The following is an 11857-nucleotide window of genomic DNA, read 5'->3' as shown; positions in this document are numbered from 1 at the left end:
GCAACTCGCTCTCTAAGAGCAAAACGCTCACTCGAGCTCAAAGGCTACATAGCTCAAACACTGAACACAAGTTGAGGACCTACACTTCTAGGATCAACTCAGTGCAAAATGCTTACATAAGCGATAAAAGGTCCCTTGACCTACGCTCACTCGAGCAGAACGCTTTCATAAACGCTAAAAGGTCCCTTGACCTACTAGAGTAAAACACTTACATAAGCGATAAAAGATCCATTGACCTATGCTCACTGGAGCAGAACGCTTACATAAGCGCTAAATGGTCCCTTGACCTATGCTCACTCGAGCAGAACACTCACTTGAACACTGCGGGTCCCTAGACCTACGCTCACTAGAGCAGCATGCTCACATGAGCTCCAACACGCCCTAGAGCAGAACGCTCACTTAAGCTCCAATGCTTTCTAGAGCTACAATTTTCTCACTAATTGAGGACTTACACTTCTAATATCAATTCAGTACTTGTGAAAGCAACATTACTTGCATTTTCAATCATTACGTAACCCGTGTGCTTCCCACGTGTGGAGTTAATCTCTCGTCAGATCATCCTACAAAATTGGAACGACCTAATGAGAGGGGGCTGTGTGAAGGACTAATATACACATCCAATATATATTATACATGTGTCTAGCACAACTCACCACATAACTATATCAAGACCTGCCAGGCCGCTCATATCAAGACTCGCCAGGTCATTCACGTCAAGACCTCTGCCAGGTCGCGCATGTCATGACCTACTGTCAGGTCACTCAGCCAGGTCTCGTAACACACAGAGATGGAAATGTAGATGTTACAGCAGTTCTGTAACAGCAGCCATGCACTTTAGTGCATCCGCATTTAAGCTCATTCAAGAGCCACATTGACCAAAGGTCACGGGCTATAAATGACGAGAGAACTACCAAAGTGAGGGAGGAGAATTCTATGCTTCTTCTCTACGGGAGATGCTCTATCTCCAAAAATCTATCTTCACGAACTACGACTGACTTGATTCCAATTCTCTAGAGAACTGGATACGTAGGCAGTTCAATTATTCAAACTCAATCACAACATCATTCTCCCCAAATTTCCTACATACGTAATATTCGCCCAATTAGAACCTTTACAAGTAAATTGAAATATTGCATATCTGTTTCAAAATCAAAATTATGCACATTTATATGCATTATTGCAATCAATGTGAATAATTTGTATGTATATTGCCACTAATACCATGTTCTTTCCAAAAAATATGTTCTCCCATTTTGCCATCTGAACCCGTATTTAAGCGCCTATTGTGTTGCACTCTTGCCTCTTGAAGCCACCGAAACCTAGCTCGATTAAGTTCGGTATGCCACTTTGGTTGGCACTCCTTCAAAACCTCAGCATGTAGCTCATATAATTATTTCTTGGTCCCTGATTTTGACCGAGTGCGACAAAAGTCTGCTAAAGTGACGTTGAACCTTAACTTTTCTCCCCAACAACAGCCACAAATTAACCCCTGTTCGTTGCAGGAACTCCTTTCCCTTTCAATCATTCAAGTCTTCTTCTCCTCTCAATTCTCAAAATCCCAAATTACCCAAAATGCAGGATAAGACAAACGCAGAAAAGAGACTTCGAGAAGCAGAAGAGAGATTAAGAGATGCAATTGAGGAGTTGCAAAGAAGACAGAGAAGTGCAATGGGTCTACAGCCGCCCTGTGAGCACGTGGACGATTCATGTGTAGCCAATGCGATTGGGAATTTATGTCAGAGTTTTTTGCTGTCTTATGGTGTTAGAGTTGGGATTGGTATTCTTTTAAGAGCTTTTAAATTGGCTAGAGGGCAGTCTTATTCCTCATTACTTGATCTCAAGGTTTGGCTTCAATTTACACTTTTCAAGTTTTGATATTTCAGTATCACTAAATGTTTTTTTACACAGCAACTTGTATCAGAAAAAGATTTGATTGTAAGAGAAGAAGCGTGTCGTATTGGGCTACTTTTTGGTGGTTTCACCGGATCTTATCACGCTCTTAGATGTTTCTTGAGAAAGTATAGAAAGAAAGAGACACCATTGAACGCGTAAGTTTACATTTAGACACTGTTGTTCATGCATGCTCATTCCTCTTCCATATTCATGAGTCATGACACTTAGTTAAAGGGCATGATGGAGCAGAATTTTAGCAGGTTCAGTGGCGGGACTCTCTATCTTAGCGTTAGATGATTCTAGTAGGAGGCGCACCCTTGCTTTGTATCTTTTAGCTAGGCTTGGTCAGGTACAAGATAAACCTTTTGCATTCTTCCCATATATACATTTTCCCTCCTCCTTAATCGTTACATTGCTTCTTCAGTGTGCATATAATTCTGCAAAGTCTAAGAACAAGTTTCACCTCTGGGGAAGTCATTGGCGGCATGGAGACTCTTTGCTATTTGCTTTAGCAAGTGCTCAGGTAATATGAATATCAAACACTAATTTACCAGGCTAAAATGAAATTTTGTGTACAGGAAAATTGATTTCATTAATATAAAGAGTAATGACTTAGATGTTGTATATTCTCTTTTGTTTAGATCCTAACTGGAACTGTGTTATTTTCATATGTAATTTAAATGATCTTACACACCATGTGGGCTTGAGAGGATTGGAATCTGATTGGAACTGTGTTATATATGTATATCATTTTGTTTTAATGAAGGAATTGTTGTTTACTGATGTTATTGACAATTCCTTTGGACTAAACCGTATTTTCCATTATTATCGTTGACTTGTTTTCTATGAAGACGCATACGATGATTTGATATGTTTATCTTGGAATATTCAATACTTCATTTGTTTTAGGCCCCAGTTATTGTTTCTAGAGCTACACAACCTTCTAAGGTCTAACAAGTATTTTTCAACTTATTTTATTTGTGAATGTTCATCTGTCCGACTTTTTTTGGTTGAAGAATATCACTTGCTTCCTTTTCTTCTCTTTTCACATTTGTCAGTCTCGTGCTTTTTTCAACTTGTTTGAGATCAGATTTTCTTCCTGCACGTAGTCCTGACAGCAGTTCAGTCGTTTCAGATTTCCTTTAAGTTGTAGCATTCTGTCATACACTTGTAGAAGAGACTATTATATAACTGATTTACATCTTCCTTACAGGTCATGTACGCTTTTGTCATGCGTCCCGAGAGCTTGCCCAAATCCTATCAAGATTTCATTCTAAAGACTGGGCCAGTTGCGCAGCCTGTTTATAAAGCCGTAAGGGACAGCTGTAGAGGTCTTCCAGTCGATATCATTGCTCTATCTACATTCTTGTCTAAAACAAAAGCATCTGGCTCTGTGAAGTTAGAGGAGTTTCCTTCTATATTACCTTGTTCAGTAATTCATCCAGACACAAGTTCGTGCTTAGCTCACAATGCTACTGCAGCATCGAGAACCTTCAGAAAAACATTTCCCTTATATTTCTCCTTGACTTTTGTACCATTTGTTATTCTCCACTTACAAAAGGTAAGCATCGTTTATAATACTGTATGCTGCTATAATTTTAAAATCTTTTCTTTTGCCTCTTCTTGAAATTAACATCCTGTATTATATGTGCAATCATGAATTGCTTGGATGTGATTGACAGTGATTGATTATGGAATACATCACCTTCCATAGGAGTGAGATTTTCGTGAGCTTACATATGATGATATATTCAAACCTGTCCACATTCATCAAGTCGTATCTATAATTTAGTGCTTTCTTCAGGTTGCATATTATGAATATATGATGCAATGAATTCTTGTTACCCATAGGTTAAGGGCATGAATTTTAGTTATGTCATCCACTAGTTAATAGTATTTTGATTATCTCTCATTCAAGAGATTTCTTCTTCCTTGTAATGTCCCGAGTCATTCATGGTATGGATGCTTGTCTTATTCTACACCATAATCTTTTCCGTTGCCTATTGGCACTCGCCAGTAGTATACGCCATCCAGTCAACTATTCATGCAAGTAAGTTTTTAACATACCTTAGATGGTCAAATGAAGCACAAAACTGTATTCAGTCAGCAACAGGATTCATGGTGATACCCTTGGAGGCAACTCTGTGGTATTGGCTCTCAGGCAATGTAGCTAGGTGGGCCACGGGATTGACGTGCTCATGTTTCAGTTTAGTTGATTGGTTTAGGGCTATTAGGCGTCATTGTATTTGGGTCCTTTTTATAGTATATCTACTTTTTCTACTTGTAGATTTTGGGAGGCACTTTCTCACCATGTATGGAGTCGTGGCTTGTGAGCGCCTGAAAAGTGTCCTTAGGGCAACCTAGTTGGGATGTTTTAGGAGCATATAGATGCTATTTGTACCATTCTCTTTTCTTTTAATTTTTTTTTTCTTGGTATTACAAAATTTCATTACTATTAGAAGTACAAAGAGTCCAAAATGAGGGGCATGAATTCCACCTGACACACTCCCTTGGGAAGCCACTGAGAAGACTGTAACGACCCAACACAACTAACCAACTAGAAAAGCAATACATCATGATTGCAACATGCATCCCAATTACACACAAAGTTCTTAAAATCTCATCTGCCTGAAACTGGAGGATGCAACGACCAATCATCGATGGAGAAAGAAGTAACGCATCGAAAAAAAGAGTTAGGCCACTAATAGTTAGAAATGTTCATTAGAAAGCTGATAAAATGTTACAGTAAGGAAGTATGTTTGTCACATCTCTTCTGAATTTTGAGTTCCTTTGCTCCCGTTCCCGCTTGATAAAATCCGAATAAGTACTGGATGATGTGATCAAATTGTGTTAATTGGCTCAGTGTGAAGAGATTTTTTGTATCGGATAATTCATTCAACTAGACAGAGTAGTCTTACACATTGTACCCAAGTGTATTCTAATTGGTAAAATATGAGGTCTGTGCTTAATTGCGTGGTTGAATGAGCATTTCTGTAGTTGGAATTGCCAAGCTCAGGAAAAATGACTAATAGTAGTGTAATTTGTGTTCATTGTTACTAACTATTTTGCTGAAGTGAAAAGGTAGTTGTTTCTTTCTTTCTTTTTTTAATACCGTGAATGTTTTGCTCTCTTAGTTTATGGAGTTTCCTGTTCGAACTTGCTGGCGTGCTGTTCAAGGTGCTGTTCGCTCAACGTCATTCTTATCTGCATTCGTTGGAATCTTTCAGGTCTCTGTTAATGGTATTTTTTACATTCTTTTCTTTCTGGAATATAGTATTTTTGTCCATTGCTTCTTTAACTATGGAAATGTTTAAGTTTCTAATCTAATTTCTTTGGTGGTGCTAGGGAGCCATATGTTTGCACAGGAAGGTGGCAGTGAAAGACCACAAACTTGTGTATTGGTATGCTGGTGGACTGGCTGCCCTTTCTGTACTCCTGGAGAAGAAAGCCAGACGGGGGGAACTTGCTCTTTACGTTCTTCCGCGAGCTGGAGAGTCTTTGTGGTATATATTAGTGAACCGGCGTTTGCTTCCCGATATCAAGCATGCCGAGGTATTTAAGCTGTCTGATTAAGTGATCTATATTTTTTCTCTCTTTTTTCCTCTCTATCTACTTGAAGGGGTTTTTGGCAGCTTATGCTGAGCAACACTTAGGCAAGGACATGTCTAAACCTTTAACATACAACCAAAGATGTTTTTTGGAGTTCAAAAATATTTGACTTCTTATTAGTGGTTGCCGCTTATAAGTGCTCGCTACTTGTAAGTTTGTGTAGGTGAGGTTTTCCAACTTACACTTTTGGTACTTATAAGTAGCAAAAATACCAAAATAAGTGGTCTACCACTTATAAGTAGCTGAAAAACAATCATCCAAAAAAACTGGTCCACCACATACAAATTGGAATTGGTGGCAGGCTCTTATAAGTACTATAAACAAATACCTGTAGGCCTGGTGGTGGCTGGAGCATAAATTTCTTTGAGTCTTTCTTTTGGGCTTTTAATATATTCTTCTAGTTTAACTGCTGAAGAAAGGAAAGATGAGGAGAAGAGTTATCTTTGAATCTAATGGTCTCTTTATTGTCACAGGTGGCTTTGTTCTGTATGTGCATGGGAGGAATCATGTATTACTTAGAACACGAGCCTGATACTATGGCCCCATTCCTCAGAGGTTTGATTCGTCGCTTCCTTGCAAGTAAAATTAGCAACCCTGGTCCACCTTCTAGTCGAAGTGCATCCTACGTGTACCTACCAACTTTTGATGGTCTGAAACCAAAATTACAAGATAGCCAAGAGACGGAAGCTTCAGCATCTGAGAAGTACAACCTTGAATCTATTCCTGGGCTATAAGGAACTATCAGATTGCTGTTACTTGTCCACCAGTTAAGCGTCAGACTTTGGTTTTGAATTGCAAATTGTTAGCAGGATAAAACCTCTCCATTTTATTCAGAGCTTCTGCATCAGTCAAGCTTCAAACTTTGGTTTTAAAAATTGTGCTTTGTTAGCAGGATGAACCTCTCATTCTATTGATTGCATTCAATACAAAAAGGGGATACGAATGCACCACTCTGTACTTTTTTAGAGTATCATTTGCTTTCGGACCTTCACATTGAATTGATATCTTGGTTTTTTGTATCGCATTAACGATTAAAATCACTCTCAGGCGTTCTGTTTTTTTTTGGGTGAATATTGATAAACTGTACAAGTAACGTAAAGAAAATGATGCTGTTGGTTTGAAGAAGTCTGTTCACTACAGTAACACTATACGAAGTTACGAACCTAGATGCATGATGCATGCATGTGTTTAGTCATTCGATGCAACGTTTTTCGACTGGCAGAGTCTACTTTCAGTTGAGCAATCAATTTCTTGGATTCAGACTAGGAATGACAATGCATGTACAGAGAGCTTCTGTTAGGTTAAGTTCTTCACATAGTGCTATTGAAGTTCGAGTATGTTTGTTTAGTTATATTATTAAATGTCTTGATACTTTTCTAATTCACCAGTTGCCACCTTTGAGTTGGAGAAACCAACAAAAGCAGATTGAATATTTTCCAGAAGATGATGCGAGGCTAGAAAGAGGTGTCAGATTATTTTGGTTGTTTCTACGTATCGCAAGCCCTTGACTTCTTGTGAGCAGAAAGGATTGAAGTTTATATTTTATGATTTTAGAACTTATCCAATTTAGGTTTACATGAAAATGTCAAATCAAGACCGAGGATTTCGTTCTTTGCTAACATCAGGTTAAGGTCTAGTGAACGAAACTAGCTCTATCAATCTAGATTAAAAGAAAAACAACAATTTAATGGAATTACAGTTCAAACATTGAACACAAAAAAACGTATCTACAGTACAGATTTAAAGTTTGTATGTCTGACTGATATATATAATAACACTGCAGATAATAGGATTCGTCTTTGGTCGCAATATCTATGGATCACTCTCTGTATATAGCACCTTATTACAATTGTTACATGGAACTTTGAGTTCTTGCGTATTGAAATGCTATAAGAACTACTAAGTAAAGTCGCTTCTTTATTCTGAACTCCGGTCATAATGACAGTTAGTTATGTATGAATCTAGAGAACTAGTTCTGCATATTATACTTTTGCTTCAGTTGCAAGCTAGTCTTATAAATAAATGCATGCACTCAACAGCATTCTTGCGTTGTTTCACATTTGTTGGTTCAGCTATTTAAAAATCTCATTGTTCTAGGCCAAATTTGAAAGTAGAAGTTTCATTTAATTCATTGTCCTAGAACAAATCTCATTGTTCTAGGCCAAATAGGAAGTTGTTTGAGGCTTCTTTAACAGGAGATGTTGGTGGCTTGCTTCATTTGCTTAAAGAACAACCCACTTTTGCTCTATGGTGTTGCCCTAGCATCAGTTCAGAATCCTTTGCATGTTGCTGCTATGGCTGGGCATCTTAGTTTTGTGAAGGAGATGATACGATTGAAACCTGAGTTTGCAGCAGAGTTGAATCAAGATGGGTTTAACCACATACATATAGCTTCTGCATATGGTTATGTGGAGATTGTAAGGGAGCTTTTGAAGATTGACTTTGCTTACTGTCGTCTCACGAGTAAAGACAGAAGGACTGCTCACAAAAGGTAGAATAGATGTCGTTACTCGTTAGTGAGTTACTTTCAACCTGTCCAGAGCCTATTGAGGACATGACCATTCAAGGGGAAACTGTTCTTCATCTTGCGGTGCAGAACAGACAATTTGAAGCATTTAAAGTCGATCATGGTTGAAACTTATTGATAAAGAAGATGTAATAAATAGGAAGGACGAACGAGGAAATACAGTTTTGCACCTTACGACCTATACAAAGCAACGAGAGGCAAGTGATCTATTCGTCCCTTTATATAAACTTTGTTTTTTTGGTCTGCGACTTACCAAGCAGGATTAGCTAAGTCCTCCGGGAGGTGTTTGGCAAGATAGCAACACATCAAATGACAACAAAAATCCAAATGCAACAGAGTCCATGTTGCAGGGCAGTCAATATTAAGTACAACAGGCGTGATTTCATTTGGTTTGTTTCTTTACTTCAACTCAGTAGGATTATATCTGTCACTCTTCATGATGCAAGTCTTAACCTATGGATTTCCTTTGAGGTTGGTGCTGCAAATATCCATGGTTGCATTCATATGCACATATAATATCAGCATGCTTAAAAGCAGATCTGGTGGCAGATGGACAATCCTGTATAACGTATTTTCTGCTGTTTTTCCTCTGGCTACCCCATCTATAGTGAAGGGGCTTCGATTATTATGTATTTATGTGAGAAGAGGAGAAGTGTAACTTCTTTAACCAATAGGATCAATGCTTGGTCTGGTTGAGCACTTCAACGACAATTAAAACATAGATCCATGAGAGGCAATGTACAGAAAGAGCAATTTGTCAGAATGCAACATCTATCATCTATGGACTACCTACTGTACCATGGTCAAGCTGTTCTGTATTATGTGAGATGTGCTGAGAAGTCTTCTTTGACATTCTAAAATCTAAGGGAATGTATCGTCTCATTGTATCTGATCATACATATCTGTGAGCCCACCACTTTGTCAACCTAATTTCCATGTCCCTGCAGCATCCGGCCTATTCCCCCACAAGTGAAAAATGCTGGACCTGCATTATGTTCCATTACTTAGCATATATGTTTATACATGCAGTTCTTAATTTGTATAGTTATATCTGTTATTATTCAATTATGTGCCATCATTAACGCTTCTGCTATGAAAAACTCAAAATCATTAATGCTTCCTATTTAGAGGAACAATTAGACATGGCAGAACTCCAGAAGCTGGTTAAGCAGGAAGCAGAGCCCGCTATCAGGTTTCGGAATCAGTTTTTTCGTGCAACCAAGATGTTCCGTGGAACATGTGCTAGATTAATTCTAACTATGCTGTGACAAACGGTTGAGACATTTGCAGAGTAGAAGTTGTGATGGTAATTAGATTCGAGTCAAACTTACAGACATACATCTTTGTCTACATGTGAGAAGATATACAACGAATGTCGATAAACTATAGTAATGCATACATAAACGAAAGACATATAATAACTTGAAAGAACTAAACATAGGAAAAATGAAGCATCTTATTCTTCAATTAACAAAACATTGAACCCTTCCAATTTATAATATAAACATGTTCTTTTTGTACATCTCCTTGCTAAAAATAAATAACCGTTTAGTAAAAATTCGACATTCACGTATTGACTTGTCCACCAGAAATGACTTCTGAATTTCTAGGCTTCTACCCATAGGCATATGTGATCGTGGTAGATAATTACTCTTAGGCTACACATTCGGCATACCTGATGTTAAGACCTGATTGTGGTCTTGCTCACTTGCTGCAACAAATTTCCATCAAAATTTTGTTGACAATCCTCTTGAGACGCTTGAGTTGCTTTCAAGTAGATAGACTCCCAATTGATGTCGTTATCTACTAATGGATCGAAGTTATTAGACGCATCAATGGGCTGAGGAGTCTCTTGAGACGTGTTGTTTCCATGGCCATGTTGTTGCATAGGAATACCGGACACACTTGATGCTGAGAACTGATTATGGTCTTGTTGCAACAAATACCCATATAAGTATGTCGGAGTTGTCGTTACTCCCTCATTGAAAGCTGATGTTGAAGGGGACATTGGTACGGACGTCGATACTGAAGTTGTTATGGGACGTTTTTCTCTTGGCTGGAATTCATCATTCTCCTCTAGAGCTTGGGAAGAAACAGAGGCAGATGAACTTGAAGATGCGTTATTATCACTCTTATTTCCCTTGCTGATCCTACAAAGAGCCCATACATCTTGACCATCTGGATAGACTCTCAAGGTATACTCATGCATTACCCAACTTTCTTTCTTACCATTCACTATCCTTACTTCCTGACCTTTTGGTGGTGCAAAACTCAGATTTTTCCGATATCCTATTTCAGAGTTATCTACAGGGTCATAAATCGCCGGGATTTTGCATCCTCCTTCATGTTTGCCATTGTTCTGCATCATCCACGTTCCTTTTGCGCCAACAGTTCTATCCATTCTCTCTCCATGACCAAATTTCTTCTTGAGGACTGTGAAAAAATATAACTCAGTCGCCGAAGTCCCATTGAATATTTCCCTTGGCGATTCACTTCCATAAAGGTCGCGTTCTACAATGATGTTCTTCATTATACCTTCCACAACGATGTTATTCATTATACCTTGTAGACCTTCTCCATAGACTTTCTCCCATAGGTAACATATGAGTTCGACGTCAGTTGGAACAAAACGAAATCCCACGGGTATCATCTTTACGCTCCTAAACAAAATATCACTTTTTTTTCTAGACTTGCAAACAACTCTGAGTTCTTCTTCTTGGATCTTCCTTCAAGTTAATGCAAATAGTTTTTGTTTGTGCTTAAACCTAGCTAGCTTGTATAGGCTTTTAATTTGTGAGAAAGAATATAACGTGGTCGTTTATTTATAGACGTACACTTGGGGTGGTTATGTCGGCATTTCTACAGGTATCCAGAAGAGTTTGTACTTGGAGTCCGACTTAATTTCAGCTGAGTTCCAAACCGATATCCACTTCTCCAAGCAATTACCATTGGCCGTTTGATCTCCATGCCAATCGGTGACTATACATTTCTTGTGATTCTCAAATGTCTTGTTGTCCTTTTTGTAGGGAGTGATATCTTTATAAAGTTATCAGGCACGCGTGGAGCATAAGCGAACTCACGACATCGACCTCCAAGACCGACCTGTGAGCAATTCCCTTATGAACACACATGTGCGCAGCATAAGCGAACTCAGGACATCGACCTCCAAGACCGATCTGTGAGTAGCTCCTTTCATGTAGGTGGTACGAACAAAGATGTCACGGTACGAACGCATGGCCAGAGACAGAACGCCTCAAATAGGATCACCACCAGGGGTAATCATTACCAAAATCTTACTGGTATTTCCCACCACCAGGAAATAAGGGCGACCGCGCCAACTCCCAATCAGCACATGACCAATAATATAACCAGCCTAACACTCATTCATGATCTCCACCTTACACGTGTGTAAGAGACACACGTGTCTCCCGGATTGACCTTTCCTTTAGCCTATAAATACCACCTATTTGAACTACGTCGGGCCTAATTCCTCTCTCCCTGAGAAAAAAGGAGAAAAGAAAGAGGATACGTAGGCAGTTCGCTCACAAGCAAACTCGGTCCTTCTAGAGAATCTCAACCTTCTTCCCCCTTTCTTCACAAACCTCACAGAAAACCAAAACGCTCCTTTACATTGGCGCCGTCTGTGGTTTCGATTACTTGGGAAATCACGTTACCCTAACTACAAACTCTCCAATTCTCAAGCCCACGAAGCATGGTCAGCCTCGAAGCTCAGGTTCAACACCTTGCAGAACAACTGGGTGTAACAAATGAAAGCATTTCCCAAGTCGACGCTTATCAACAGCAACCAGTCGGCAATATTGCTGAAAA

General features: G+C 39.0%; 1 protein-coding gene and 1 pseudogene across 2 annotated transcripts; both read left to right on the top strand.

Moving 5' to 3' along the window:
• The first annotated feature begins 1439 nt into the window (after positions 1–1439).
• On the top strand, positions 1440–6562 carry LOC147523985 (Mitochondrial import inner membrane translocase subunit Tim17/Tim22/Tim23 family protein). 2 transcript variants are annotated; one of them, XM_086601211.1, is made up of 8 exons: positions 1440–1842; positions 1909–2048; positions 2143–2242; positions 2318–2416; positions 3107–3454; positions 5028–5120; positions 5239–5445; positions 5976–6562. In XM_086601211.1, the coding sequence occupies exons 1-8, from the start codon at positions 1573–1575 to the stop codon at positions 6234–6236; spliced, it is 1518 nt and encodes a 505-aa protein (XP_086457337.1). In that variant the 5' UTR covers positions 1440–1572; the 3' UTR covers positions 6237–6562. The 2 variants fall into 2 exon arrangements, with proteins under 2 accessions (XP_086457337.1, XP_086457342.1); XM_086601216.1 differs by having other exon boundaries at positions 5028–5133.
• A 1081-nt stretch (positions 6563–7643) lies between these two features.
• LOC147523984 (uncharacterized) lies at positions 7644–8828 on the top strand (annotated as a pseudogene).
• The last annotated feature ends 3029 nt before the right edge of the window (positions 8829–11857 follow it).

Source organism: Coptis chinensis, chromosome 1, assembly GCF_015680905.1.
Source record: "Coptis chinensis isolate HL-2020 chromosome 1, ASM1568090v1, whole genome shotgun sequence".
Lineage (NCBI taxonomy): Eukaryota > Viridiplantae > Streptophyta > Magnoliopsida > Ranunculales > Ranunculaceae > Coptis > Coptis chinensis.
Note: the sequence above shows the minus strand (reverse complement) of the source record. Positions and strands in the feature narration are given on the sequence as shown.